Source organism: Takifugu rubripes, chromosome 12, assembly GCF_901000725.2.
Source record: "Takifugu rubripes chromosome 12, fTakRub1.2, whole genome shotgun sequence".
Classification (NCBI taxonomy): domain Eukaryota; kingdom Metazoa; phylum Chordata; class Actinopteri; order Tetraodontiformes; family Tetraodontidae; genus Takifugu; species Takifugu rubripes.
The window spans coordinates 6,311,848-6,324,933 of NC_042296.1; the positions used below are offsets into that span (position 1 = coordinate 6,311,848).

General features: G+C 46.0%; 2 protein-coding genes across 6 annotated transcripts in view; one reads left to right on the plus strand and one right to left on the minus strand.

Annotated features, from left to right (window-relative positions):
- The window catches only part of col22a1 (collagen, type XXII, alpha 1), a 29,766-nt gene extending 18,285 nt beyond the window's left edge, over nt 1-11,481 (plus strand). For all 3 annotated transcript variants that reach the window (XM_011609202.2, XM_011609204.2, XM_011609205.2), the window contains 38 exons: nt 246-299; nt 380-424; nt 520-582; nt 781-834; nt 954-995; nt 1,092-1,124; nt 1,219-1,272; nt 1,581-1,634; nt 1,712-1,765; nt 1,835-1,888; nt 1,958-2,011; nt 2,217-2,321; nt 2,592-2,636; nt 2,823-2,900; nt 2,979-3,014; nt 3,097-3,150; nt 3,284-3,328; nt 3,553-3,588; nt 3,676-3,789; nt 4,076-4,129; nt 4,312-4,365; nt 4,446-4,499; nt 4,600-4,653; nt 4,818-4,871; nt 4,952-5,005; nt 5,083-5,136; nt 5,206-5,250; nt 6,055-6,108; nt 6,571-6,624; nt 6,763-6,816; nt 7,906-7,977; nt 8,041-8,076; nt 8,161-8,205; nt 8,349-8,528; nt 8,611-8,677; nt 8,768-8,950; nt 9,052-9,129; nt 9,293-11,481. In XM_011609202.2, coding sequence (XP_011607504.2) covers nt 246-299; nt 380-424; nt 520-582; nt 781-834; nt 954-995; nt 1,092-1,124; nt 1,219-1,272; nt 1,581-1,634; nt 1,712-1,765; nt 1,835-1,888; nt 1,958-2,011; nt 2,217-2,321; nt 2,592-2,636; nt 2,823-2,900; nt 2,979-3,014; nt 3,097-3,150; nt 3,284-3,328; nt 3,553-3,588; nt 3,676-3,789; nt 4,076-4,129; nt 4,312-4,365; nt 4,446-4,499; nt 4,600-4,653; nt 4,818-4,871; nt 4,952-5,005; nt 5,083-5,136; nt 5,206-5,250; nt 6,055-6,108; nt 6,571-6,624; nt 6,763-6,816; nt 7,906-7,977; nt 8,041-8,076; nt 8,161-8,205; nt 8,349-8,528; nt 8,611-8,677; nt 8,768-8,950; nt 9,052-9,129; nt 9,293-9,486 — 2,514 coding nt within the window. In that variant the 3' untranslated portion in view covers nt 9,487-11,481. The remainder of the gene's footprint in view (nt 1-245; nt 300-379; nt 425-519; nt 583-780; nt 835-953; nt 996-1,091; nt 1,125-1,218; nt 1,273-1,580; nt 1,635-1,711; nt 1,766-1,834; nt 1,889-1,957; nt 2,012-2,216; nt 2,322-2,591; nt 2,637-2,822; nt 2,901-2,978; nt 3,015-3,096; nt 3,151-3,283; nt 3,329-3,552; nt 3,589-3,675; nt 3,790-4,075; nt 4,130-4,311; nt 4,366-4,445; nt 4,500-4,599; nt 4,654-4,817; nt 4,872-4,951; nt 5,006-5,082; nt 5,137-5,205; nt 5,251-6,054; nt 6,109-6,570; nt 6,625-6,762; nt 6,817-7,905; nt 7,978-8,040; nt 8,077-8,160; nt 8,206-8,348; nt 8,529-8,610; nt 8,678-8,767; nt 8,951-9,051; nt 9,130-9,292) is intronic.
- A 313-nt stretch (nt 11,482-11,794) lies between these two features.
- The window catches only part of LOC115251788 (collagen alpha-1(IX) chain), a 14,743-nt gene continuing 13,451 nt past the window's right edge, over nt 11,795-13,086 (minus strand). For all 3 annotated transcript variants that reach the window (XM_029845386.1, XM_029845387.1, XM_029845385.1), the window contains 2 exons: nt 12,961-13,047; nt 11,795-12,549 (listed from right to left, as the gene is read on the minus strand). In XM_029845386.1, coding sequence (XP_029701246.1) covers nt 12,347-12,549; nt 12,961-13,047 — 290 coding nt within the window. In that variant the 3' untranslated portion in view covers nt 11,795-12,346. The remainder of the gene's footprint in view (nt 12,550-12,960; nt 13,048-13,086) is intronic.

A 13,086-nucleotide genomic window follows, 5' to 3' on the forward strand; every position in this document is an offset into this window, starting at 1 on the left:
AATGTGTTAGCATAGACAACTGTGAGAGGGAACTAATATGAAATTTATAAACTCTTTCGCTCCAAAGTTCAAGTATAAACGTGTCCTATGGCCTATATTTGAAAATACAAACACAAAATAAACAATGAGGAAGCGAGAACAATGAAGGTTCATCAATGAGATTAATATGTGGAAATTATTGTTGCTAATTGCGCCTCTAATGGCTGGTAAATCTATGTATTTAACCAACTCTTGTGTCTGTGAAGGGGCCCAGGGGAGAACGTGGAGCCGACGGTTTTCCTGGCAAGGCAGGAATAAAGGTGTGGTGACTTCACACTTGCGTTATTTTATGGTCCGCATGCAAATGTGACCTGACAATGTCTCTGTTACTTCCTCGCAGGGGGATGAAGGACCTCCGGGTCCCAGAGGACCCCCAGGGGAGAGAGTGAGTTCAATGCTATAATATTATTTTACAATAGTATTTATATCATTTTTAGGATAAGGACACATGCAGACTTTAATTGTGTTAATTTTCCTCAGGGAGTAGCTGGACCTCCTGGACAAGCAGGTGTTGATGGAGTGAGAGGGGGCCAGGGTGTCCCGGTAGGTGTGAAATCTACTTTTGAACCCATATTTGAGACAATTCTTCTGTGTTTAGAGTAAATATGTCATCCGTGTAATAATCTTGAAGGTTGACTCGGACTGAGATTTAATTTCCATTTCAAATTATAAAAATCTGTCATACAAAGTAAAATGACTTATTAAAAATATCATGTAAGTGGTAATTTTGCCACCTCATAGGGAGAAAGAGGTGCGGGAGGTCCTGTCGGGCCAAAGGGCGAGAAGGGCGACAAGGTAAATAAAATGGTTATCCTTCCTCATTCGCTGTAGTCTGATTTGAGGCCACGCTGGAATTGGATTGAATGGGCTCATTAGTATGCAAATGCTGTGAATCTGATGTGTGTTTGTTCCAGGGTGATGTGGGACAGAGGGGCCCACCGGGCATTCCAGGAGATGTAAGCAAAACCGTACTTAGAGTTCTTTGGCAGGAAATGCAGCACCTGGCATAGAAGTGGTGAAATAATAAGACTGTTTTTCTTCTTTTTTAATAGGTGGCAAATGTCATCCCTGAGCCTGGCATGCCTGTGGGTTTCTTCCTTTTATTTTGGATATATATGTTTATATATTTTTTATATGCAGGGTTGCTCTTTAAATAAAGTTATTTAATCTTGGCCGTAGGGGAAGCCTGGCGAGAAAGGAGAGAAGGGGGAACAAGGAAAACCAGGCGAGATGGTGCGTTCACGTCACAAAAAAAATTACACGTTGATAGTAGTACACAAACATGACCACCAGGTAGCAGTAGTGTTCCAGAGATCGTATCTGCGTAGTCGAATCTCCAGGTTAGCAAAACCACCGAAGAAGCTCGTAATAAATAAACAATGCTGTCATTTTTGTTTAGTAGTCACAACCTTTTTTCCCACACACAGTGACAATAACATCATTTTATGTTGGCATGAAAAAGAATATCACATTTGATGGTCACCAAGTGATTGAAACCTTAATCCCACTGACTCATTTTACCCCCCACCCCTTTCCTGCAGGGTCAAAGAGGTTTGCCTGGTGAACAAGGCTTTAAAGGACTCCCTGGACCAGTAGTGAGTGACACTTTACCTCCCCGTTAATTTCCTAAAAGTGGTTTAGACTCAAAGGCATCGTTTGATTTGTGATCCAGGGACCAAAGGGAGACAGTGGACCTACAGGAGACCCGGGGCGTGTTGGAGACCCCGTAAGTTCTCATTAGACAGTGGACGTGCAGGCTATATCTATCTTGTAATGATTAATGCGCTTCTCCTAGGGTCCACCTGGCGCTGCTGGTTCCCCGGGTCCACGCGGAGCAGCCGGAGATGCTGTAGGTCTTGGCAACATACACAGCAAGTGTCTCATAAAAGAAGCTGGAGTCACGTTTTCTTCCTTCTAGGGCTTACCTGGAATCATCGGGCCTCCGGGTCCAGCTGGACAGAGAGGAGACAAGGTTGGTCACATGATTAAAACTAAAGAATCAGGGATTCCACACATTCACTAGCTCAAACCTTCATTTACTCACTGGAAAATCTGTTAAAATGCCTGAAATTTGCCACAATGGACAATATAGAGTCAGCATCTCCTGCAGACATGTCTCCTGTCACCCTGGGATATAAAACAATCCTTCCATTTTCTTGCTTTTATGTATATTTTAGGGTGATCCAGGTAAACCAGGACAGGCTGGACCCACAGGACCACCCGGAGAGCCAGGTGTAATTGGGCCCCCTGGACCACCAGGAAAGGGGAAGGACGGCCAATCTGTAAGACATGCTTTTGTCACTTTACTCATGAGTTGAGCCTCCGTCGGGTGCTTTAGGTGCTGAGCTCCACCTTCTCTCAACTAACTCTGGTCAGGTGTTGCTTTGGTCACATGACTGAAACACCTTTGACAATATGAGACTTGGCTCCCAGGGTTTACTGCTGCCAGGTGCTGCCCTCAGGCCTGGCGGAGTCTGTCACAGTCACAGGAAAGAATCTGGTTTAGATCTTTAAATGGCAGCAAGTGACTGACATCATATGTTCTGTTACAGGGTGAACCAGGACCACAGGGAGTTCAAGGACCCCCAGGGCCAAAGGTAATGCCACCTGTGTGTTGGGGCCACTGGCAGCGTTAGCCACACTCGGTTCTATACCTCAGGCACAGATAAGAACCCCCCTTGATTTGAAGGCCAGGCTAGGAACACCTCTGCATCACTGGCTGACTTCCTCTGGATGACTCCTTGAGGATCAGCGCGATGACACCTGTGTTGCTTTTCCCTCAGGGTCCACCAGGAGCTAGAGGAGACCTGGGTCCGCCTGGGGAGAGGGGGTCTCCGGGAGAAGGCAAAGTGGGACCAGTGGTATGACCGTGACTGTTGCAGGAATCTTCACCACAGCACTTGTTTCCACCTCCTCATAGAAGATTTATGTTTCTGCAGGGGCCTCCTGGACAAAGTGGGGAACCCGGAGCAGCGGTCAGTTAAAAAAATAATAATAAAAATGGATTTATATTTGTCTCAAGTTATTGCCATAAGGTCAAATGATCGCTGGTTTCAGGGTATGACGGGTCCACCTGGAGTCGCTGGTCCTCAGGGCCCACCAGGACATAATGTATGTTCACAGCTGCGTCTTCCCTCTACATTTTTTACAACGCTTGATTTTACAAAATATTTCATATTCTTTTCTCATTTTCCCCCCTTTTATTCATTTTACACGACGTTACTCATTGGCTTTTGCCATGCAGGGTTTACCTGGAAGGCCGGGAGAGAAGGGGTCACCAGGAGAGCCTGTAAGTTCTTCATTGTTGCTTTATTGTTGATGCTAAAGAGCACAAACTGCGAGAGGAGGGCTAGCATTAGCATGTAGTCGCAAGAGTCTGTTGGAGGGTCATGGAAAGACCTCATTAAAGTTCAAGGGGATAATTCTCATCCTCAATGGAGAATACTACACTGAACTTGTTAGTAGGCACCAAACGCACCAGAACTTTGAACATGAACTGTCTCTGTGTCTCAGGGAAAACCAGTGGACATCTCTGACCTCAACCTGAAGGTAAGCCTCCTCGGCCCCACCTTGGTGAGGGAACCGTTACTACCCTGATTGTTTGATTCAATGAAGAGGTGTCTCTTCTACCTTTAGGACGTATGCTCAGACTGCCCCGCGGGTCCTCCTGGACCACCTGGACTCCCTGGAGTCCCAGGGGACAAAGGACACCCAGGTCTTGCTGGAAAAAATGGCCAAGACGGCTACCAAGTAGGACGCACTGATTATTATTCAACATTTTCAGATGCAAAGATTGTTATCGGAAGCCCTCTCGTGGTTAAAGAGGTTTTATGAAGTGCAGCTCCGGCGTGTGAGGCCTCGGTCGTACGAGGGCCAAAGTGCTCGTTTGTCTTCATCCATCACACCAACTGTGATGGATGAAGAGGCTGCGGCTGCATCATTAGCACTGACTCCTCTGGGGAACGCAGAAACCGGCGACTGTGCCCGCCACCGTTCCCCTGGACAGAGACTGATGCTCTGCCTGTCTCATTTACAGGGACAACCGGGACCAGCCGGACCTCAAGGGCCCCCTGGAGCTGATGGTGCAAAGGCAAGTGTGCCCACTAAATGTGATCTCATTACTCCCAAAGGGGCCACAGCAATTACCCGCATTTAGTAGCCATCTGTATTCATAGGTGCTGCACATAACATTATAGTCTTTACATACCAGGATTTGGGGATTTCCATCAGGTGTTTCTGATATTTGACCCTTGACCTTTACTTTAATTACAGGGTGGTAAAGGTGACCAAGGACCCCCCGGAGGCCCTGGAGACAAAGGAGACAAGGTGGGTCTGTCTTTTTATGACCCAAGCTGTGTTTATTTGAGTCTAATCTATGAATCCACACCATATATCTGAACTGACAGGGTCATCCAGGACCCCCAGGACATCCCGGGACCCCTGGCTTGATGGGCACACCAGTAAGTTTCTTTTCGGTCCTTGACTGGAAAATGAATCTTAGTATTTATCTTGATCAGGACATTTTAGCAATTGTTTGAACGCTGACACTTTTCTCCTTAGGGTACTGATGGACAGCCTGGCCCTGTTGGCCCCCCGGGGCCCCCTGGAGAAAAGGTCAGTCCGCACTCCATGTATTTTCTCTCTCAGAAAACGTATTATCTGTGCGTCATTACTGTAGAAAGCTCTTCTAGCTAGCATGTAGGTCAGCCTGTGTGGTAATAGTAGCCATTCATCATTCTGGTGAAACTGACCTGTTTCTGCTTGTTTGTTCCCAACAGGGTAAAGAGGGTCTCAAAGGAATTCAAGGACCTGCAGGCCTACCTGGTTTGATTGTAAGGGTGCACTGTCTTGGCTGAGATGTAAATGTACCTGTAGATCATTACAGATGATCGATATTGTCATTGATGGGCAGGGTCCACCCGGAAAAACTGGAAAAGATGGCAGATCAGGTGAACCAGGAGACCAGGTAGGGGGATGGACTCTGTACCTCCCCAGTGATCTAGTGTAGTTCATGATTTTAATGCTGGTGTAATTTTATCGCAGGGCAAGCAAGGTGAACCCGGGCTGCCAGGAAATCCCGGGCTTAGGGGACTCCCGGTGAGTAACAGCCAGTAAAGGAGGTGGGAGGTGTGAATGGCTGCAACTGACTCCTTTCTGCTTCTGTAGGGTTTTAAGGGCCACAGAGGGGAACCAGGAGCTCCAGGAGTTAAGGTCAGTGTGTGATGTTCCCTTTCATGAACGGGTCAGTTCAGACCAGCTGCAGCTGTAAAACACTCGAAATAAAAGGCATTTTTGCTGAGCGTCAAACTTGAAACTGAGCCGTATAAAACAAAGAAAACAAATGTGGCCTCATCTACTCGGTGGCTATAAGTGGAATATGCCCAGGAGGTCCCTGAAGGCAACATTCGGTTCTATTCTCCCCGCCCTTCGAAGCGTCTGCACACCTTCTCAGCATGAACCGGGGCCTCTGCTGCTTTTCTCTGGAACGGTGCACCGCCTGCAGGAAGGGCTCCTGCCACGGCGCTGTGGCCAATAACACGGCTCATTACCGAGAGCTCTGACTGAAGCACAGATCACCGTTTTTGTCTCTCTTTCTGCCCGTCAGCCTGAACTGGAACGCCAACAGCTCACAACTGCAACGTCTTCCCTTAGAATCTGCTGCTAAATGGCAGGAATGACACCAGAGCTGGTCTTCACCTTCTGAGTGCTGCGCTGTACGCCGCCGTTAATCATTAACTACGTGTTGAGCTCCACCCACACCCGTGCTGTTCCCTACCATACCGTACCATTGATCTCAGTACACAAAAATGGAAGGGTGCCAAGGAGTGTGACAGGACAGGAGCATAACACCTGACTTTAAGAAGCCAACCTGTGTGCATGTGTAATATACTGTATTCCATATAAGCAAAATTCCTGTATTTGTTCCCATCTCAAAAAAGGATCATTGTGATTTGAAATGTGTGGTTGACAAGAGAAAAGGATCGGGTTTGGTTTGATTTCTGATGTTCTGAACAGGGAGAAGATGGGAAGTCGGGCTCACCTGGACGTGATGGAAAACATGGGAAGGATGTATGTCAATCCCCATTTAATACGTGATCTCCATTTTTGTTACTTATGTCTTCAATTTGTGTTCCCTGTGTCATCATGACACATGGAGATGGAACAATCAGGTCGTTCCATTCTGATGTAACCGCAGGGCCTACATAACAAATCAGAAGAATTCTATTTTATTTTTCTTACAATAGTCACAGATGTGAGCTGCCCCTCTGGTCCGTCAGCAGCAGAATATTCTGCACTGCTGTCTGAAACCAAAATAGAACCAAACCAAAAATGTGGCAGTTGTATCTTCTTCTCTCCAAACTGGAATAAAAGTGTTTCTTTAGAATCAGCTTTCTTTAAAATAAACACAGCTGTCGTGTTTCCTGTTATTTCAATTAAAGCCAAAGATGCTGATTGGTCGTAATAAAGATCAATACATGCACTTTTATTTTAGCATCTTTATCGGGTATATTGTGGCGCTTGTTTTCCCAGGGCTCCAGGGGATCTCCAGGACCAGAAGGACTGCTTGGACCAAGAGGAGAACCAGTGAGTCCATTTTTTAATCATTGTCCAAATAGAAAGGTGTCGGGCTCATAACTCAATCAAGACATGAGTTGGCATCTAGCTCACTTCCCCCACTGTCCCTAATCATTTTCTCATTCTCTCCTCTTCTGACTGTCTCAGGGCAAACAAGGTGAACCAGGACCATCAGGAAAAGCAGGTCTTCCAGGAACACCTGTAAGTACAGTTAAATAACCTCAGGTTCGTTATTTCACACCCCAAATTACACAGAATAAACCTTCATGTAGCATATTCAGAGCTGATGAAGTGAGCAAAAGCAAAAAAAAGGAAAGTGTTTGGAGAAGAAAGGACTGCACAGTGATGGAAGACCTGCAGTGGGTGGCTCTTTCTCCTGGGCAAGGTGGCAGGAAAAGAAAAGATGGCTGCCAGATGAGTGACTGCTAAGTAAAATCAGGGAGGGAAGAGGTCAGAGTGGAGCGGCTTCTTCCGCGGGGTCGTGTTTTCCGATGACAAACACCCACGCAAATGGCAGGACTCATCTGAGGAGGCAGGAACAAGCAGCTCAGAAACCGGCTCTTTTTGCTTGAGAGTGACAAATTAAAGACAAAGAGTGCCACACAAGTACTTCTTTTTGCCATTTCTTTCACCCGCCTCGTTGTTGGTTACCCTGGAAACCATAAAACTAATAGTATTGCTCCTTACTTGGACATTATCTGGACCTGTTTTCTATCTGCCACAGTAAAGAAGATGGTTTTTATTTTCACTTCAGCACACAAGAGGTGATCATTAAGAGGTGGAAAAGCCACAGTGCCAACAGTGGCATCTTGGGGACCTGAAAAGAATGTCAGGACGATATTTAGATGGCTATCAGAGAATCAGTGATATCAGACAGCGGAGGGATTCGAGCAGCAGGAATCGCTGCACAAACGGCCGAAATCAGCAGCAAGCCGATGATGGTGGTGGAGGGTGAAGGCTCAAGCTTCAGTGCACCCATCCTGCAACATAGAGATGTCATTTCGAGAAGAAAGTGGAATCGAAAGGAAAATCCTGCCATCTCTGCAGCCATTAGTAAACGGCTTCAGAATATGTTGGCTACCAGAGCTGGCTCATCTCCGGGCCCACGTGGCTTCTGTAAATACGGTTTTTAATCTCTTCAAGCCTGCATGTCTGAAAACAAGATTACGATTTTCTGCTGTGTGCCGATAAGAGCTGAGGCTAAACGTTAGCGTTGCTGTATCCTTAGTAACAAATTAGTGTGCACGTGCACACTGTGTGACTAACCGTGGTGCCTCTGCTGTGGTGCAGGGTCTTAGAGGCGAGAAGGGCGAGGCTGGCAGTCCAGGATTACCCGGCTTTAGTGGGCCCAAAGGTCCCACGGTGAGTATTGGGAGGACTCATTTAAAGATTATTGCAAATTATAAATTTTAACTTGGCTTGCAGGGGCCACCAGGTCCAGCTGGTCCAGAGGGCAAGCAGGTAAGCGCTCAACAAGACCAATGAAGACTTCTAGTATACAGAACTTGTTGTGTTCTCATCACCTGTGCTGTGCTGGTTTCACAGGGAATTCCTGGCAGAGTTGGAGATCGTGGTATCAAAGGCGATAAGGTGAGGACCTAACCAAGCTCCACCACTTGAACATGGATTATAAGAGACTTCTGCTCATACCATCCGTTGGTTGGTTGGTTGGTTGGTTGGTTGGTTGGTTGGTTGGTTGGTTGGTTGGCCAATTACTCCTTTCTTTACTTCAGGGAGATCCAGGAACAAAAGGGGACAAAGGACACTCAGGGGATCCAGGTATGCCTGGAAACCCTGGAGTCCCAGGTAGAAAGGGTCACACGGGGATGATGGGTATGCCAGGACAACCAGGTGAAATTGGAGCCCCTGGGGCACAAGGACCCGTAGGAAACCCCGGCATCCCAGGCCAAAGGGTGGATTATATTTTCGATTTTGCAGCCATTCAGGTTTGTGTTTTTATATTTGAGTTCAGAGTTGTGACCGCTTTTGTCTCAGGGGGAGTCGGTATCACTGGAGGAGATGAGACGGCTCATCCAGGAAGAGCTGGCCAAGCAGTTAGATGGTGAGCAAGCAGTTGTTAGTATCCTTCGAGCTAATTTGTCAACATCAGGTTTAAGAAACTTCGTGTTTGTCTTCTTTTGTCCAACTCCAGCCAAGATGGCTTACCTCATGGCTCAGATCCAACCAGCTCATGTGAAGAGTACAGCGGGCCGCCCAGGACCTCCAGGACCTCCTGGTAAAGACGGCAGTTCTGGACGGCCTGGCCCACCCGGTGAGCCTGGTATGCCCGGGATGAATGGAGGAGAGGGACCGAGGGGACCCATGGGCCCCAAAGGTAGGACAGAGACCCTTCCATGTGTCTTCATTGCTTCTACTTCCACAAATTTGACTGTAATCCTTTAAACATTTGTTAAAAGATAATTTTAAATCTTCCAGGTGAGAAAGGAGGTAAAGGAGAAAAAGGAGAACCTGGAATTGGCGATCGAGGAGAACCTGGACCTGTTGGCCCAATAGGTAACCACCAGTCTTTTTGTCGTAATTATTCTGTCAAGGATGTAGAGGAGGATTTGACATTACTGTGGTTTAAACATTGCTCAATTCAAATTATATTCTGAGTTCCCGATGATAAAGAGTAACTTTCAGTAACCCCTAAATGTGCTTCTGGCATGATCCTCAGGTCCAGCTGGTATTCCTGGTTATGGTAAAGATGGGCGCCCGGGACAAGCTGGAGCCCAGGGAGAGCCAGGAAACCCTGGCTCTGCAGGCCAGCCTGGACCTCAGGGTCCTCCCGGCCAGTGTGACCCCAGCCAGTGTGCCTACTATGCCAGCTTGGCACAAAGACCTCACACCAAAAACGTGAAGGGGAAATAAAAAAACGAAAATAGAGGAGGAGCTCCAAGTCCAACTGTATTTAGGAACTTGTTTGTTTCAGGAACTATTTGGAGAAAAAACTCACAATGGAGGGGTGAAGCGACACCTGCTGGCGGCCTGTGTGTGGAGGGATTGAGACAAGCATCAGTGGACTATTTCAGATTTAACCTGGGTACAGAGGGCAGCTAAACACTTTACTTTCCTCGTGACTTGCATGCTTCCTGAGAGGTACAGTATATGTACGGTGCAATTCCCACCTCCACCACTTCGCTTCACATTTCTTGCAGGAAAACATCTTTATTTTCCCACACATCATTTTGCATTTGCTACCTTTTACAACCCACAAGCTCCTGCACCCAACGGGAGAGTCTCTGCTCATGAAACTGATCTCTGACTGGGGATCTATTATCAGTCTATTTGCCATAACTCCGTCAGGAGAATCATCCGTTTTGCTTGCAGCGGCAGGGAGGCGAGAGGACACGCAGCGTGAGGGATGATCTCAAATACCAGGAGTGATTTTCAGTAGGAGGAGTGCTAATGATGTTTCTGTGATGGATGACCACATTTGTGCACTTGTTGCTCCCAGCGCCTGTCCTCATGTAGCTTTGATCAAATAGGATCCATCACAAAGGAGTTGATGCAGGGTCGTGGGGAGACAAATGTGGTAGTCGGTTTTCTTTTATTTTCGATAAAAGCCAAAATAAATTGCTCGGAATGGTTTTAATTAGCTGTTCTAGGACTGATGGGCCAGTATCTCTAAATTGTTCCTTTTTATTTTGGATTGTTGCAGTGGCTCGGATTCACTAAGAACATTTGAAATCGATTGTTGCCATTAGGACGATGAATTGGCAAAGCCGGGCACAATTTAAGAAACAATATTTTAGAAAGAGCAAAAAGTTCTGGCTGGATTTGTACACGTGTAATGAAGCATTTCCGAGCTGTATATAATTGCAGCCTTTTGTTCAACTTGCTTGTAAAGCCACTCTTTTCACGCTGCTTCATTGAAATGTGCCATTTCCTCCGTGAGGCTCATTAAGTGGTTGTAGCGTCGGCCAGCCTCTTCAGCCCTGGCTCTCAAAGAAAAAGCTGTTTTTTAATCTGTCCCTTGAAAACCACAATTGTTACTTCCCTGCATCCTAATAGCCAGAGCGCTGAACGATGCCTTACGTCCCTCATGGACCAATTACTCCACTGTACATCCTCAGGCATGCTACCATTCAGAGCTCATTTAAGATCGTCCACGAAGTGCTCCAAAATGTATCTTCACCTCAAAAACACGAAGAAGCCTTTATATATGTGCAGCATGAAAAGCTCTTGTTGACAATCTATAGAAATTTTAAAATGGAGAATGTAAAGATTTTAATAGCTTAAATTCCATGACAGATGTAACTGTTTTGCTACCGAAGCCTCACTCGGACTCCTTGTTCGCTGCCTTTTACTTTACTAGGAAGCACATTTTCTCAATAACAATGCAAGTTCTGGTACTTTAAGTATCCATTATGAAATGAAAAGATGGAACATAGCCAAAATGGTTGTTTAAAGGACAAACAGCCCAAATCAAGAACCCACCTTCTTTGTTTTCTTGAGTTGGGGTGAATTTTTGTAGACTTGTGCCTTCCAGATTGTCACATCTGTGCTTCTATTTCTATATCCGGTGGTTTATTATCACTCTCGAACCGTTTCGTTGTGTATTTTTCTCGTTTGGTTATGGCTGGGATGGTAAGTTGTCGTACACAGCTCGCAAGCAATAACTCTCGCCATACGAAGGAGCTACTCTTGCTTTCTCAACCTTCTAAGTTATACTGCTAAATTATTCCTCAATTCAGCCAGTGCAAACGTGTTTCAATGCAGTATTACAATTTTATTAACCAGGTTTTCCCATTTCTCCTGATTGGTGCTAAAATATTTTAAACTAGTCGCATATTGTAAGTGTTGCAAAAACATGTGTACTGTATTGTGTAATAAAGTTTGGAATAAATTCATTTTCTAAGAGACATTTGGATGGATTTTGTCATACCTGTTATCTGATATAATCTATTAAATCAACATATTTTTGACAGCAGCCATGCTCTGACTTTCAGAATAAACGTCATATTTGCTCTGCAAATATGTCTGCGCTGTCTGTCCTGTATCCATGACAACCAGAGGAGATCTTTTCGCTATGTAGAGAAATCCAGCGTTAGTGTGGAAAGACTTTGGAAAGAGGAGACAGAGCGTTAGAATGAGACCTAGTGCAGCAGCCTGAACCCACCTTTATCTGGGTCGCCCTTATGACCTCCTCCCAGGAGAGTGAGGGTGTGAAAGACAGTTCCAAAAACACATCACTTTATTTCATTGTATGAATAAAGAGCATCGGGTTAAACAAATGAGAAATTTGGCTGGACCTGCGGTGACATCGGAGGTTTTGGACACTTCAGCAAAGTTGTTTTGGAAGATTTTGTTCCACTGTTGTGGTTCTTGTCTGCAGTGGAGAAGAACTAACATCTGCAGGAAGCTTAATCTGGTTTTGACAATGTGCACGCAAAGGAGGAAATCAGAGTTGTACCTTTATTAGAGTTTATGACCCGAGTATGTGCATGTTGGTGTGTTGGGGGTTTTAAAATTTTGTATGGGACACTGATGGTCCTGCACACCTGTCCTCAGCTGGAGACGCTGCTTCTATCATAAAATCACAAGATCAAACATCTGTACAGTATTCTACACCTGTGCCGCGTCTCTGTTTCCCTTTGCGTCGTTTCTTGAAATCCGTGTTTTCAGTTGGAGACGTTTGAACACCACCCACACCTGGACGATTGGAGGAGTCCTAAAACAGAGTCCTGATAGCAGGATGGGATCTGGAGTTTGTCAGTGAGCTGTGATTTCAGGGATTTTTGTAGCTTGGAGACTTCTTCCCGCCGAACATGTAAAGAGGAGGAATTCTGCTTAAACAGGTTGATGGGTCACAGAGTCCGGGTGGTCCAGAGGGGCCCCTCGGACCGGACGCCCCTGGGATGCCGGGGGTTCCTGTCTCCCCACGTTCTCCTCTTTGGCCATCCTTGCCAATCCCAGGAGCGCCTGGTGCACCTGAAGTTACAGGAAGGAAAAATAGGTTAATTGGTTGGATCGTGGTATTTCAGTCAGTGGCTCTCAGAGATGTTGTGTGTCGGAGTGTCCAGGGGGAGTTCTTTAACGGTGATTCAGTCCACTGCTGGTGCGGGTAAAGAGGATTTGCTCCTGAATAATCTCTGCTTTTGAAAAATGGATAATCCACAGCTGAAAGCATTATAATAAGCATACCTCCCTGAGCCAAAGTGGGGAAAATTTAAATTACAGTCCTACTGATGACAAGTACTGAAGTAGAAAAGAAGACGTTCCTCCTAAGTACATGTTTATTCTTCTGCCACATCTAAAACTCCTTCACAGAATAATGAATTGTTTGTGGACTGAGAGAATCAGCTCATAATCAATGTGGCCCTGCTGAGAAGGTGTCCTCACCTGGTGCTCCCGGTGCCCCTGCGCTTCCTTTAATTCCCACTCCGTTCTCTCCATTGTCTCCTTTGTCCCCTTTCACCCCATGATCACCTGTACAAAAATAAAATTGAAATTAGAAATGTAGTTGAT